Raw genomic sequence first — 16462 nt, forward strand, 5'->3', positions numbered from 1 at the left:
CGTTGTGGTCCAAGTTACTGCAAAGCGAAGGCCATTGGTAGATATAAATTGCAGTTCAAGGACAACTTATTTTGGGGATGAAGAATGATGGTCCTCAGCTATCAAAAAATAGTGTAACCCTTTCTGAACTTCTATGATCTCTTTAAGAAAAAACAAAACTAACTATTTATTCTTTTTGATTACATTTCCAGTTCCAAGTTGTCTCCCTTCCTTCTTCCCAACCCTGCATTAGAGAAAGGCAACATTTGATATAGGTTTATAATTTTATTTTATTCTACTTAGCACTAAGGAGCTTGAAGACCTGTATGACCTAGTCCTTGTACTTTTTATGATGTTTGAAGTAGCTGACTTTTTTTTTTTTTAATAATCTGAGAGGTAACATTGCATAGAAGGGAAGAATATTAGATTCAGAGTCAGAAGACCTTGGTTTGGGTTTGGGCTCTGAAGCCAGTTGTGTTGCCTCAGATAAGCATCTTTACTTCTGAGACTCAGTTTCCTCATGTAGTAAAATGGAGATATAAAAACTTTGTGTTAATTGTCTCACAGGCTTGTAAATGGTAAGGTTCTGTAGAGTTGTGTTAGTGTATCAGCTGAATTCACTTTTCACACAAGCTAGCCTGGCTGTCCCCAGTCTGTTCTTGTGCTGTTGGCTTTTGAGAACCTAAATTTGGTACTTTACAGTTTTCCTCATTAAACTTCAAAGGGAGAAGTCAGGCCAGGAGGGATTTAATGGTGAATTTTTGCCTTCCCTCCCTGTCAAGGTCCATTGTGCCTAAGAGAGTCTATGTGTCTCAGAGGGAGACATAAAACAACAACCCTGACTTCTAGCACCTTTCTTTTATGTATACCATGTACACAACTACATTTGGAAGTAACCACCACTGTCCTTTAGTGTTACTGGCCGAGACTTATGGACAGAAGTCCAGAATTTTGGTGACTCTTCTTTATGCTTAATAAGATTTATTTGCTTTGTAACAACTTTATGAATGCAAGACAAGGGTCTTGAAACCTTTTCACTTAATCCTGTGGAAATTTACAGCCCCTTGGGGATGGAAAAAACCAAAGTCCAAAGCAACCCTCCCTCCTTGCAAGCATGGAAAAATACAAACCTCAGTGTTGCCTATCAGTGTTGACCTACATACAGTTATGTGTTATGGGGTGACTATTTTCTTTTTAATTAGGACAATTTGTAGTATAGAGTTTGGGTTAGCTGGGATTGAATAAAACATTTAAAAAAATAAGAAGTCACTTTAATAATCAGCTTTGTCTGAAGCTGCCTTCTTTGAATTTGTTTCTCTGCCTAAAGTGTTGACTGTGTGCCGTATAGGGAGCAGGATAGAAACACTCCAAAAGCTTAGCTGCCAGTGAATTGGACCGTTTTTGCCAAACTGTGCTCTGCTCTCTTGCTAGGACTGAAAAGATTTTTGTCATTAGATTAAGGGGTGGCAGGGAAACTAAACCTGAGCACCTTAGAAATAAAGGCAGCAAGCAAAGGTCATGGAATGAAGAGAGGAGATTATTTGTTTTCAATAGGACAGGGCCGGTACAGTGCCAGGCCTGGAGTCAGAAAGACCAGAGCTCAAATCTGGTCTCAGATACTAGCTGTGTGACCCTGGGCAAGTCATTTCACCCTATTTGCCTCAGTTCCTCATCTGTGAAATGAGCTGGAGAAGGAAATGGTAGACCACTCCAGTATCTCTGCCAAGACAATCCCAAATGGGCTCATGGAGAGTCTGACATGACTGAAACAACTGAACAACAACTTTGGGCCCACATCTTGCTTTTGTGATTCTCTTTCCTCAGTTGCACGGAGAAAACAGACTAGATACTTTCCAAGGTCTTTTCTACCTGTAATGATTTCCTGCTCTATTCTCACCATTAGGCCTAGTGGAAAAAATGCTGAATTCAACATTGGTATAAACCTGGCTTCAAATCCTACTTGTGTATAACAGTAGACAAGCCACTTAAATATCCCTGACCCTCAATTTCCTCATTTGTAAAATAGGGGTATTATTAATATCTTCATTATTGTGAGATTCCAGTGAGATCATATATGCAAAACACTTTGCAAATATCACAGTGCTGTAGAAATGACTGCTTATTGTGATGTTATTGTGGTTGCAAGTTAAGGAGAGCATGTTCTGTCACTTTGCCAGTAGATGGCAGCACTGGAAGGTCCTCAAGACAGGCATGGTGGATGCCTAATCAAAATGATTCTTTTCAGGCATAGATCAGAATGTAGGTTCTTATTATTAGCACTATTTAGCATTTATGTAGTATTACAGTTTTTCAGAAGGTTACTTTTTTATGTTGTTAATAAGTTTAGTCTTCCTAGTTAATTCTCTTAGTGTAGCGCAGCAGAAGAAATGAATGTATAGGATTTCTAAATTGGATTGTGTCATACCCTGTTTTTGGTTTTCCTCCTTCCTGCTGACGATGTTTTAAGGGTACATCTAGCCAGAGATTCTAACTCATGCTATTGGCCAGCAAGACCAAAGTGAGACCAGAGAGGTCCCTCAAATGCTTAGGCTTTCATCAGACTCACTTCCTTCCCTGGGCTGTAAGCATGTTTCATTTCCAAATATTTCCCCTATGCTGAGCTCCCTCTCAAATTCAGGCGGAACTCTATGCCGGAGGTAGCGGGCATTCTTGACCTTTGCAAAGAGTTCCAGGTAAGTTGGCATTGTGTCTACTGTCCTGAGGTAACTGTAAAGAGTATAGACCTTGGGATCAAAGGTTGGCATCTCTCTACCTGGAGTCTGTTTTCCAGTATGACTGCCAGGCTTTGGGCCAACACCCCCACCAGGGCTGGCCTCCATAATTTCTATCACCTTGCTTTCACCTGGGGGAGCACCAGGGGCTTGTTCTGCTTTGCTGAAGGCTCCAGGCTTCTGGAGGTCAGCAGAGATACCTGAATCTCTGTCCTTGCCTGGGTTAATGACTGTGACTGAGTTTCTTTTTAGGGCTTTAGGTCCACCTCCAAGGGAGGCCCTGGGGCTTTGAGAAAATGCCTCTTCTTTGTTCTTTATGCAGTCTATAGGATGCAAACTTGGTATCTCAGTAGATTTGGAGATTTCACATTCCTTAGTTTGGAGCAGATGAGTTTCTATTCTGGGAAAGGGAGAAAAGACCTTTAAGTACCCATGAAGGGGCTCATGATTCAATTCAACAATTCTGTGACACAATTCAGCAAATGTTTAGCACCTGCTTTGGGCAAGGCCCCCTGGTAGACATTGGAGATAGAAAAACATGATGAGAAATAGTACAATGGAAAACATACCAAATCTGGATCAAAACCTCAAGTCTCCCTCTTAATACTCACGTGACTTTTAGCAAATCATCCTATCACTCTGGGCTTTAGCTGCCTCATCTGTAAAATGAGAGGGAATGACTAGATTACCTCTAAGATTTCTTCCAACTCGATGGGCCAATGGAAGTTGCTCTCTACAAGTGTCAGGACAAATGAAGAAATAACCAGGATACTGGAGAGAGTGAGGGGAGTACAGAAGGGAGGTCCAGGCAAAGTGCCATACGAACCTTGAGGGGGAAGTCGTTTTTATCTGTTTTTTGCAAGTTTTTCCTGAACCATGGAAGCCTTCTCCAGGAGATCAGATGAGGCAAGCATGTTGTGGTGGTGGACTGGGGAGGGAATGAGGGATCTTTGTGCCTGCTTGAGAGGAGTTGGTATTTATTGAATGAGTCTCTTTGTTCCCTCAAGAGAGAAAAGTGGATTCGAGGAGATTTTCTAGGAAATAAAGAGGTTATACTTCTGAGGGCCTGCCCTCTCCTAGTTCTGTCTTTCTTCACATCCTCACCCTCTCGTCTGATGGACCCTCCCATCCCCCATCTTCTTCAGGACTCTCCTCAGGGAACACTTCTTCCACGGAGCATTCCCTGGCCTCTAGCTACATGTGATGTCTTCCCTGTGACGTTTCTCATAGTCCTAGACGTCTCCTTTGCACTTAGCTTCCACACCGAAGGAGAAGGTAGGCTCCCCCACCAGGAAGGTGCTGTATGAGCATATGTGTTCCAGTGGAGGTTCCTTTTATGGATGGGTTAGACTAGCCCCTAAGGTATGTTCCAACTCTCATATTCTGTGATTATGTGACTTCTTTGTAATCACAGTAATTTGAATGACCTACACACTTGAGAGAGGCTAAAAAAAAAAAAACTGACTGAGGTTTAGACCAATAACCTTCAGCTTCAGTTGTCTCCATGTTTTTGTAGACTAGTAAAGGGCAAGGCCATCCAAATGAACTAACACCTCTAAAAGTTAGTTCCCGTGAGCCACTGAAAAGTGGCTCGCGTCCTGGAAATACTTTCTGTCACGCACTCAAATTGATAGAACCCCACCAGAAATGGTAAAGGCTGTCTACCATGTACACATACACTCCACCATGGAAAGCTACTGGTTGCCCAGCAGGCAATCCAGGGTGTCCTGAACTTATGGCTTGGTATGCTGATCTTAATTCTCTTCTTAAGGTTTTCATAGTCCACATGCTTCCTGGTCTTTCTAGTTTTTTTGTCTTAACATCACTATGGGTAAAGCATAGAACTCAGACATACCGATGACTAACTTCTTTCAAAGGGTTTCTGAGGTCCTGAATTGCGGAGACGGTGATTCTCCAGGTTTGTTCTTGAAAAATGAGTCATCGGATTGGTCGTACTCATTGCTCCCTGAGAGAGAGTCCAGAAACACTCCACTTGGGCCACTCACTAGAATGAAGCACCCTTCTCCAAGGGCATAGTCTTTGTGACATAGTTCTGTCCTGGGTGGGTCCCCAGGTTGGGATTCCTTCCTCCACACCTATGCTCTACCCTTCAGTCTTTTGCCAGTTTTCTAGTCACCCATTAAGCTACTTTGGGTCATTAGAACTTAGTTTTGCTGCTGTTCTCTGCTCTTCAGCTTTCCTTAAGCAAAGGGTGCTAGGTGCCATCTCTTCAGCAGTTTATACAGTCAATAAATCAACAAGCATTTATCCAGAACTTGCCATGGGCTAGACCCTGTGCCACGTGGTGTGAATACAAAGAAAGGCAAAAATGGCTCCTGTTCTCAAGAAGCTTATATTTCAATGGAGGGACATAACATATAAGTAAAAAGGTATGTGCAAGTTACATGCAGGGTATATGGGAGGTAACCTTAGGAGAAAGGCTCTGTCTAGCATCTGGTACATGTAGGGCTTACGCAGGCTGCTTCTTAGCAACTCACATTGTTATCTCCAAAAGGCAGAGAAGAGTAAAACTGGTGGGTCTACGTGGCTGCTTCTAGTGCAGGCTGCTGCAACTCTAGGACAGGGAAAATTCCTCAGTATATTTTTGAAATTGTTCTTTGCCCGATCACCTTGTAAGTTACTTGATAACAAGGTCTGTTGTCACATTTGTTTCCCCTTTCACACAGAAATAAATGTTTTGAGTTCTATTCAAGTGAATAGCGTACAGTCATGTCCTAAGACACTGGGTCTCTAAGCATTTCCTTACCTAATGCCGCCAGGTTCAGCAGTTCTGCGCCTCTGACCTCCCTGTTGGGGAATCATAGGAATTTCTGGCTGCTTCTGAGTCCCAAGTAAAACATTGCCAAAAGATGAAAACTTTTTCTTGGAGTTGTCTGCTTTGGATAAAAAGAAACAAAATAGAACAGTCTAAGGAATACAAGGACCAATGCCTAAGGTGTATGTATGTGACACACACATATATATATATGTGTGTATATATATATATACACACATATATGTGTACATGTATGTATATATATTATGTGTGTATGCACACACACAAAAACATATCTATATCTATATATAAAATCTCAAATCTTTTACTCCCAGGAAACGTCCTTGGGCTATCTCTCAGTGTGGATGGAACATGTGGACACCGTGGGAGGAAAAGAGACAATTCTCCAAATGTTTGCCTATGTGATTTCTAATATCTAGGTAGAGATTTTGAACTAGGTATTGGAATAGAGTGGAAGACAGGTTGAATCTAGGCATTGGCAGGTAGGAAAGGGTGAAATTGAGTCATGAAAGTGAAAAGAAATGGGCTGGGTTAGATAGGTAGCGCAGTGGATCGAGTTCCGGCCTTGGAGTGAGGAGGACCTGACTTAACCCTGATTGCTTCACCAAAAAAAAAAAAAAAAAAAAATGTGTAACCCTGGGCAAGTCACTTCACTCCATTGCTTCAAAAAAAAAAAAAAGCAGAAAAGAAATGGGCCAATTTGGCAGTTGAGAGAATAAAAGCTCACTCAGGAAGTCATTTGAGGGAGGCTCAGGAGGGATGTTTACAATGCCAGTGACTTCTCTAAAGGGCAGACCGGATGAAAATGAAGGCTAAGGTCAGACAGAAAGGACCTTTCTTTCTCTGGTTTGGAGGACTAGAGGGCATGCACATTTCATTTTAAGAAGTCACAGGCTCCTAAACTGTAAACTCTCACTGACTGACATTGACGGAGGACCACCTTTAAATTGTGGCAGGTTCTCTTCCTTTGATGTAGGTAAGAAATGTATGGCTGCTTCACTCATTTCCAGTGCAGGACAGACGGGTCTTACCCTGTCTCAGCTTCTCCAATTCTTTCTGCAACTGCCTCTGCTCCCTGGCCACCGTGTTCATGCGATAGAGCTGGCTCTCCTCCAGCCTGAGCAGTCCTAGGCTAAGCCTGGCTTCAGCCCGCTTAGCATCCTTCCTCTCTATCTCCCATCGTCTGGACAGCTCTCTTCCCACCATGTGTCTTCTCATCTTCTGTGTGGTCTTGATTCACAGAAGAAGGCTGGAGCAAAGAGGTTTTCTCAGGGCCCAATGGCTAATTATCAAAAAAGCACATCACATTTATATAGTGCTTTGAAGTTTACAAAACATTTTCCTCACTGCAGCCCCGCGAAGTGATGTTTCTACAAAAACCAGAGAATGGTGACTCCCTTTGTCCAGGGATTACATTTGTGATGTAGACTTTTCTGAGGCCTCTTGTCCTACAAGGGGGAAAAAAAATCACATAATATGTTATTTCTGTTTGCTTCTCTGCTGTTAAAAGGCAATTAATCTGTCATGTAGAGGAAAAGGGGGCAGCTAGGTGGCGCCATAGTGCACAGAGTGCTGGATCTGGAGTCAGGAAGACTCATCTTGAGTTCACATACAGCCTCAAGACCATTATTATCTGTGTGCCCCTGGGCAAGTCACTTCACCTTGTTTGTTTCAGTTTCCTCATCTATAAAAATGAAGTGGAGAAGGAAATGGCAAACCACTCCAGTATCTTTGCCAAGAAAATTCCAAAGTGGGTCGTGAAAAGTCGGCAACAGCTAGAAATGAAGCACAAAAAGCTCCTTGAGGGCAAGAATTTTTTTTTTTTTTTGCTCAGCATCCACAGCACCTAGCATGGTGTCATGTTCATAGTAGGCGCTTCATAAGTCCTTGTTGAATTCTCTTCCTCCTTCCTTCCTTCCTTCCTTCCTTCCTCCCTCCCTCCCTTCTTCCTGTCCCCCCTTCCCTCCTGCCTGTGATATGACTTTTAGTCCTTTCACTATTCTAATCACTCTCCTTGAAGCATGGTCTGCTTTGTCAATGATTCCCTTACAGTGTGCCTTCTGGAGATATACTCCATTTTGGTTCTGACCAGTATGGAGTAGAGTGGAACTATTTCTTCCTTTGTTCTGGACACTATACTCTTCTGAATTCAGTCCATTAAGATGGCATTAGATTTTTTTTGGCTACCATGTCACATTGTTAATTTATTCTGAGCTTGAAGTCCTAAAATTTTGATATCTTTTCCATATAAATTACTGTCTAGTCGCATTTCCACCATCATATACTTTTGAAATTATTTTTGAATGAAAATATAGGACTTGCATCTATTAAATGTGTTAATGTATTTACATATATAATAAATATAAACAAATAGTATAATAAATAATGTATAATAAATATAATTATTAAATCATATCTAGCTAGACTAAGTGAATCATTCCGGCCAGACTCTTTCATATCCGGGTTCTGTCATGTAATCTGTTAGCTATTCCTTCTAGTTTTGTGTCATCCAGAGATTTGATAATCATGTGATCGACTTCTTTATCTACATAGCTGATAAAAAAATGCAAAGCAGAATAAGGCCAAAGACAGAATGTTGTGGCATATTACTAGAGACTTCTATTCATTAATCAATATTCTTTGAACTGGAGTCTTTCATTCATAGCATAGAAGCATAGCATTCCAATATGGAAGGAGCTCTTAATTTGGAGTCAGTACCTGGCCTCAAATGTTGGCTCAGCTATTTACCTAAATCCTGTGCCTTGGGCAAATCTCTTAAAGCCTCCAGGCATCAGTTCCTCACCCCTAAAATAATAGGAGTGAATTGAATGATCTCCAGGGACACTTCCAGTGCTAAATCCCAGGAACCTCTCTCTGATACCCACTCATTATCATCCAATCCATACGTCTCCTTTTCAAGAAAATATCATCAGAGACTTCATCAAATGCCAAGATAGAACTGGCGTACACAGTGTTATACAGCATTTTCCTGAGCTACCAGTATAGTAACCTTATCAGAAAAGGAAATGGAGTTTTGACATGACATAGGTTCATGAGATCAAAGCCCTATTGCTCAGAGGAACATCATTTCCCTGCAATCCCAGATAGTTACGTGACTTGTCCAACATCACACACAGGTATGAGATATCAGAGGTGGGATGTGAACCATAGGTCTTTGGGCACCAGAGCCAATGATCTTTCCACTCTATAGTATTTTAAGGGCAAATGTTGCAGCCTGTTTCCCTGGGAACTCAATCAGGAGCTTCCCAACTGCTTGCTGGTTAGAACCTCGCTTAAATTCCAACAAGTAAGTAGCACTTACCTATAAAATACAGGGGTTCTCACACTGCTTAAAACACTCCTTGCAGGGTCAGGCTGGGTCTGGATGAGGAAACTGGTTTTTCTTCAGTAAACTTTGTCTGCTTGTGGCGGTGGAGGGGGTGGGGAGAGTGTGGCATGTTTGCTTTTTAAGACTCGCCCTCTTTGTCCTTTTAATTCAGAGCCTCTCTTGTTTTCTTCCCACCTCCAGGAGTCTGGAATGCAGATTTCTCTGGCCATGGGAATCAGTCCTTTGGTAGAGAAGCTCACAATTCTTACCAGCTCAGTGGGCAAAGCTGCCCAGGCTCCTTGGGCCTCAGCTGGCATATCTAGAACTGCTCTCTTTCTCCTCCTCCGTGTCCATGGGAGCTGGGGATTAAGCCCAAGAAGTGTTTTTGTTCTCTCTCTGTGTGTATGTTGTGTGTGTGTGTGTGTCTCCGTCTCCGTGTCTCTCCCTCCCCACTCTCTACCCATGTGTATCTCTGACCAAATGTCTCATTCCTCTGCGTCTCTTGTCTGTCTCACTCTGATACTATTTCCTCTCTTAATTCCCAACTGTATCCTCCCGTGTCTCTCTGTCCATTGCCTCATTCCTCTCTGTGTCCCTCAGTCTCTCTCACTCTGTTATCTGTTTTAATCTGTGCATCTGTCTCTGCCTCTTATCCAGGCCACTTACATTCTGGGTATTACCTAGAGACTAAAACAGGCCCCTGGGAGCCCATGATTCCCTCAGACAACTCCCCATGTAATCTCCCACTTTCTCTAACTAAGACTCAAAGGATTTCCATTTTGAAAATCAAGCCCCAAGGGCCCCATCACTCTCTTCACATGGGGCCATCCCTTCCAGGCCTTCCTCTGACATTCAACATTTTGAAGGGCACTGACTCACTCTTCTGCTCCAGTGGCCAGAAATGTCATGTTGTGATCTCCAGTTAAAGTCCTGGGTGTACCATCTTTCTTCCCGCAATTAGATTTAGCTTAAAGAATCGATCGCTCTCTAAGGCCTCTTTGTTTCACCCTCTGTCCAGCTCCTCTTTTGCTCTCAGTCACTGGGTTACTGTGTCCTTTTTTCAAATCTGTTCTCATTCCTGGCCCTAGTCCAACACCAGAGCTAATCTTCTTTTGTTGTTGAGTAATTAAGACTCTCCTTCTTTCTATTCCTATGGCCCCCAATCAACCTGGGTCATCCTTTGCCTTTTTCCTGCAATAGCCTAAGCCAGGGGGTGGGGAACCTGCGGCCTTGAGGCCACATGTGGCCCTCTAGGTCCCTGGGTTCGGCCTTTTGACTGAGTCCAAGTTTTACAGAACAAATCCTTTTATTAAGAGGATTTGTTCTGTGTAGTTTGAATTCAGTCAAAGGGCCGAACTTCAGGACTTAGAGGGCCACGTGTGGCCTCAAGGTCGCAGGTTCCCCACCCCCGGCCTAAGCAGTCTATGCCTGCTTCCAGTCTCTCCTACACGAGCATAAGGAAAATTCGTTTCCGACATTATTGCTAGTCTAGTTTTCCTTTGGCTCAAGTCTGAATGTTATACCATCCCTCCTCTCACTCAAAAAACTTTTAATGGCTTCCCGTTGTCTACAAGGGAAAAATAGGCCAGACAGAATTCTTAGCCTGACATTCAAAGCCCTCCACATTATTGCTATAACCTACTTTTTCCACCTTGTTGGTGGTGGTGCTCTGCTCTTGAGGAAGAGTGGCCAACCTGGATCTTCATAAGAATCCCCCATAAAACATACCTTATAGGTGTTCGTATATGTGATTTCTGCTTGAAGATCTCAAGGAGTGGAGTGTCAGAGGTGTAAGAGATGTTAAGATTACCTACTCCAACCCCTACATTTTGAAAATGGAAAAACTGAGACCCTTCATGTGAAGTGATTTTTTTCTCAATATCAAATCTGTTCATGTGTTCTTCTGCCTTTGAGTCTTTCAGAACATTTCTAGTCATCTCAGTCTTTCAGAACATCTCTTAGCATTTTTTTATTCACCCATACTGCTTACTTTTCAATGTTCTTATCTCTAAAAGAACTTTGCCTTTTTTCTTCATATCTGTTTCCCATAATCACCATTCTGGACTTTTTGTCGTACCTATCATACTGGCCTATGGTCTTTTCTGTGAAAACATTAATATATCTAATACACAAATTACATTTTGGTTTCTTTTGCCCTAGTGGGACCCAGGATTCTCAATCCTCATGTATGTTGGAGAAAGTAAAGGATTTCCCTTCTGGCTACTGATGAACATAGCATCACTCCCCAAAGTAGACAGGACAGTGAGGAGATGGCCCAAATTTCTAGGATATCATTCAGTACCTGAAGGCATTGACTTCAGAAAAATAAACATGTAGGAGTGCCTGTCCGTGGATCAGGGACCGTGGGGTCCCTGGGGAAAAAAATGGTTTGTCTCAGTTTAAATCATTTGGGGCCCACATTACTTCCAGCAGTGAGTAAGAGAGAAGCCTAAGGATGGGTGTTCTTGTTTTGAACTGGTCATTTTTCTGTTCTCCAAGTGATGTCATATAAAGAAATTCTATGAAAATATGAAGAGCTTTACAGATGATAACAGCAACTAAAATACTAATGATAATAGCATTCATCATTTCCAACTCCTGCTCTTGGTCACGCTTGGGGCATGAATGGTGAGTAAGATTGATGGTCGCAGATGAGAGTGCTGTTAAGTGACTACTTGAACATCCAATTATGCTTTGAAGGGGGAAGGAAATTTCCAGCTTCCAATCCCAGAACCATCACCACCATACAAGGTGATTATTGGCAGAAATTATCACTTAATTTTGGAGCAGATTGTACAGGGTGTCATATTTTGAAGGAAATGAAGCTTCTCATTTGTTCCTCAGCAGTTTGAGACAATAGCGAACATAATAATAGCTAACTCCTGATATTTTTAAAGTTCAGTATTTGTATAGATGTTTGTAAAGTGCTTTACAAATATTCTATTTGACCCTGATAGTGAGGTAGGTGCTATTATTATCCCCATTTTATAGATGAGGAAACAGAGAGACAGTGTTAAGTAACGTACCCAGGATCATACAACTAACAAGTGTTTGAAGCAGGATTTGAATTCAGATCTTCCTGACTCCAAGTCCAGTATTCTATCCATGGTGCTAATTAGTTGTTTCCTCTGGTTTTCTGGGACTTCTCTGAAATCCAGAAGGCTCAAAGCTCGAGACTGTGGACTGCCTGTGCTCCGGACATGCCCCTTTCTCCTGCCTTGGCAATCTCTCCGTTTTTTGGAATCTTCTATACATGAAAACTTCCATGTCAATATTTTTCAAGCAGGAAATTTCTGTCCTCATGCTGTACTCAATTAGGCCTTCTAGCTAATCCTGCCTGTGATATCAGAGATAGGTAGGAATCTAATTAGATGCATCTCCTAGGTATCCCACCCTTTCCATAATTTCCATAAAATTCTTGGCCCTTATCTGAACAGCCAATTTGCTCTGATATGCAAAGGATGTAAGCCAGGTATCCTATTTGGGACTAGGAGAAGTGAGAAGAACCTGGCATGATCTGAGTTCGAGATCATGAGGGTAGCCATTTGTAGGCTCACTCTTCCTATGCTGTCATGACTCAGAGAGCTTCCCACTTGAGGCCCAACAACTACTCTGGCTAGATCCTTCCTTTGTCCCTCCCCTCGCCCCCTACTCTTTACTCCCACCCTTGAGCATTCCTCAAACCTTTCCATGTGTGTTTCCACCCTAAGGTCATAGAAAGAGAAAAGATAATAAAGAGAATCTTGTCCTTTTTACCCTGTTGTGTTGGCTTCTGTTCCTGTCCCAGCCAATCAACAAGTCATTTATTAAGCACCTATTATGTGCCTAGCACTGTGCTAGGCCTTGAGGATATAAGAACAACGAATTAAATAATCTCTACTCACAATGAACTTTCATTCCAATGGGAGAGGCAACATGTGGATTATAAATATAAAAAGGCACACAATTGTTAATACAAGATAGTTTTGGGTTGAGTACATTAGCAGTTGGAGGGGATCAGGAAAGGCTTTATGCTTTTCGAGGGTGTTTGAGCTACACCTTAAAGGAAGAGAGGGACTCTTTGAGGCCTTCATAAGGCCATGTGGGATGGCCAATGCAAAGGCATGGAGACTGGAGTTAGAGTGTTTATGTGAAGAGCAAAGAGAAGGCCTGTTTGCCTAGATTACAGAATGCATCATGGGGAATAATGAGTTACACAAAAAAAGACCATCACAAACAATGAATGGTAAGTAAATCAAGTAAACCACTCCAAGCAAAACAGCAACCAGAAATAAAGGAAATTCTACAGATAACAACAACTATACAAGAGTAAATTTTTCATCTGAGAATGAGATAAGATCTTAGTAATGAGTCCAGTGAGTCCGGAAAGATAGACTTAGGACAGGTTGCAGGGGGCTTTAATGGCTAAACAGAGGACTTTATGTTTTGTCTTAGAGGAAATAGGAAGTCACTGGAGTTGGTTGAGTAAGGGAGACACACGGTCAGATTTGTGCTTAAGGAAAATTGCTTTGACAGCAACATGTAGGTTAGCAAAACAAAAACCCAAAACAAAACTATCGTTTTGAATAGCAGCTTAAGACTTACAAAGCTCTTTACAAATATTATCTCATTTTATTCTCATAATAACCCTGGGAAGTAGCTGGGAAAAATTTTAGACAGGGTGACCAATTAATAAGCTATTACAATATCTGAGTGAGAAGTAATGGGGGCCTGGTAGAAATGCCATGATTTGGTAAGTTAATGGATGTATGAGGTGAGGGAGAGTGAAGATTCCAGTATAATGCCAAGGTTAACAACCTGGGAGATTGGAAGGATGATGGTGCCTTTAACAGACACAGGGAAATAGGGAAAAGAGGGAAAGGTAATGAGTTGAGTTGTAGGCATGTTGAAACTAGTTTATCTTTAGGACATCTGCTTTGAAATGTCCAATATGCAATTAGTGAAATGGGATTGAAGCTCAGCAGAGAGGCTGAGGTTAAGATATATAAATATTTTTTAGACATCTGCATAGAGATGATATTTAAAACCATCGTAAGGTGTTTTCACTTCACCTATCTTCCCCCTGCCACACTCTATGTAAGGAAAGAGAATTAATAATTTTTTCCATGCTAGGGTCATCAGAAATTTCTCTCTCTCTCTCTCTCTCTCTCTCTCTCTCTCTCTCTCTCTCTCTCTCTCTCTCTCTTTCTCTCTCTCTATCTCTGTCTCTCTCTGTCTCTCTCTCTCTGTGTCTCTCTCTCTCTCTCATGATTTTTTAAGTCCTTAGCAACTGTACAGAGGTAAAAATAGGAGCACAGGTACTAGGCTAAATAACATCTGTTCAAGGATCATTAACAATGCATTATTGAGCACTGCACAGAACACAAGCCAGAGGACAGCAAAGAAAGATCTTTCAAAAATTGAATGTGACTATTCTAAGTTTTAGCTTCTTTGTGAGGTGGTATGCTATAGGATGGCTAGTTACTACATCTGCAGTCAGAAAGACGAGTTCAAATCCTCCTTTGGCACTTTCTATCTGTCATGACAGGCAAGTAATTTGTATTCTCTGAGCTTGTTTTCTCATTTATATTTAATATTTGTGTGTGGGTTGTTTAAATATATAGGCATGACCCCTGGATGGTATAATTCGATAAGATTTTATATCTGGCTTACCTATCAGTGAGCTGGAAAAAGACTGGATAGACACCAGCAGTAGGATCCAGGATCGCTGGGGATCTTTCCTTCAGTTTCCCAGAAGGTTTTTAGACTATAATTATTTCTATCTGTCACCCCCTCAAATATCCCTGGTCTAGGGGTACAAGTCAGGGTTCAGAAAGAAAGACATTTCCCTGATAACACTTATAAGGGAGAACAGTCTTTATGTCACATTCACCAGATTAACCCCTCCCCATCAACTCTTCAGTTGATTCTAGATACTCTTCAAATTGATACATAGAAAAAAGACCTCAAGGGAGCTGATTAAGAAAAAGATTTTTGAATGGTGGATTGAAATCTTCAGAGCCACAGACATGCACAGGAGCTGATCACATTATATGGCTTGAGTTACACACAAGACCATCACAAATAGTGAATGAAAAGTAAACCAAGTAAACCACTCTAGGCAAAAGAGAAATCAGAATTGAAGGAAATTCTACAGATATCAGAAAATATAGAAGAGTAAATGAACTCTTCATCTGAGAGTGAGATAAGATCTTAACTCATACCAAAACACTTATAGCAATTTCTAGAACTGCAAGCCCTGGAGGTCAAGACACATGATGTGATCAGTTTCTGTGCATGTCTGTGACTCTAAAGGTTTTCCATCCACCATTCCAAAGTCTTTTCTTGATCACCTTCCTGGAAGTCCTGTCTCTATGCCTTTCTTTAAAGAGTGTCTAGAATCAAATGAAATAAATCCTTTGGGTAGGTTTAAAGCATCATTCTCATCATTCTTTCAGCCAACCTTGAGTCATGTTTCTCTATGCATACAAAGCATGCAGGATTGGGCTGTCCCTCTATAAAACAACCCCAGGCTTGCATTGAAGCAGAGTTACAGATAAAACAGAGTTTAATAATGCCTACCTTACAAGGTTGATGTAGGGTTCAAATGGGAACATGTACAAGCACTTTGCACACCTTAAAGCATTATATTATTTTAAGTTACCTTAAAGAAATGAAAGATGATCTTGATGTTGAAGAAAATTAGATCACAAACATTCTAGATCAGAATTTTTGCAATAAATGAATTTCACCTGTATTTGTAATTAAATTTTATTATTTTTTAAATTATTAAACATTTATTTTTTCCCCTCCCACAACCTCCTCCCCTTTTGGGAGGGGAAAGAAAAACTGTAACAAATAAGTGTAGTCAAGCAAAACAAATCTGACATTGCCTAGGTTCAAAAATGTGTTTCTCATTCTGCATATTAGTCCATCACTCCTCTGTCATGAAGTGGGTACTATTATTTATTACTGGTCCTCTAGAATCATGGCTGATCATGACTTTGATCAGAGTTCGTAATATTTTGATCATTGTTTATTTTTACAACATTGATATAGTCTAAATTGTTCTCCTGTTTCTGCTCACTTCATTCTGCATCAGTTTATATAAGTCTTCACAGGATTCTCTGAAATCATCCCTTCAATCATTTTTTTTTTACAGCATAGTCCATCACATCCATGTCATATTTTTTTCACTCATTCCCCAATTGATGGGCACCACTTAATTTCCTATTTTTCCTCATTCCAAAAAGAGTAGCTATAAATATTTTTGTACATATGGGACCTTTTCATCTTTTTTAAAAATTCTTTTTCAGGTGTAGACCTAGTAGTGGTATCCCTGGGTCAAAGGATATGCACAGTTTAGTGACTTTGGAGCACAGTTCCAAATTACTTTCCAGAATGCTGAGATCAATTCACAGTTCTACTGTCTGTGCTTCAATGTGCCTGTTTTCTTAGTGCCCCTCCAACATTTGCCATTTTCCTTTTATGTCAACTTTGTCGATCTGATTTGTGTATGGTAGAATGTCAAAGTGGCTTTAATTTGCATTTCTCTAATTATTAGTTATTTGTAGCATTTTTTTCACATGGCTATTGATAGCTTGCCAAAGTCAATTGTTAAATTTTGAATGTGAGTATTTACATATG

General features: G+C 41.1%; 1 protein-coding gene across 2 annotated transcripts; it reads right to left on the reverse strand.

Moving 5' to 3' along the window:
* Positions 1-2231: 2231 nt before the first annotated feature.
* On the reverse strand, positions 2232-8944 carry CCDC190 (coiled-coil domain containing 190). Of its 2 annotated transcripts, none has more exons than XM_027868299.1 (4): positions 8831-8944; positions 6540-6956; positions 5479-5608; positions 2232-3111 (listed from the first exon to the last, which is right to left on the reverse strand). In XM_027868299.1, exons 2-4 carry the CDS (start codon positions 6724-6726, stop codon positions 2517-2519), a joined length of 912 nt encoding a protein of 303 aa, XP_027724100.1. In that variant the 5' UTR covers positions 6727-6956; positions 8831-8944; the 3' UTR covers positions 2232-2516. The 2 variants fall into 2 exon arrangements, with proteins under 2 accessions (XP_027724100.1, XP_027724101.1); XM_027868300.1 differs by having other exon boundaries at positions 5479-5605; positions 8831-8941.
* Positions 8945-16462: the final 7518 nt, after the last annotated feature.

This window comes from Vombatus ursinus, unplaced genomic scaffold (assembly GCF_900497805.2).
Source record: "Vombatus ursinus unplaced genomic scaffold, bare-nosed wombat genome assembly UNPS02014789.1, whole genome shotgun sequence".
NCBI lineage: Eukaryota > Metazoa > Chordata > Mammalia > Diprotodontia > Vombatidae > Vombatus > Vombatus ursinus.

Coding starts and splice junctions, on each gene's coding strand:
- CCDC190 (XM_027868299.1), bottom strand. CDS start 6,726: ATGAGAAGACACATGGTGGGAAGAGAGCTGTCCAGACGATGGGAGATA. Junction 5,609..6,539: donor ATTGGAGAAGCTGAGACAGG/GTAAGACCCGTC, acceptor TTTTATCCAAAG/CAGACAACTCCAAGAAAAAG. Junction 3,112..5,478: donor GCTGAACCTGGCGGCATTAG/GTAAGGAAATGC, acceptor TCCCTTTCCCAG/AATAGAAACTCATCTGCTCC.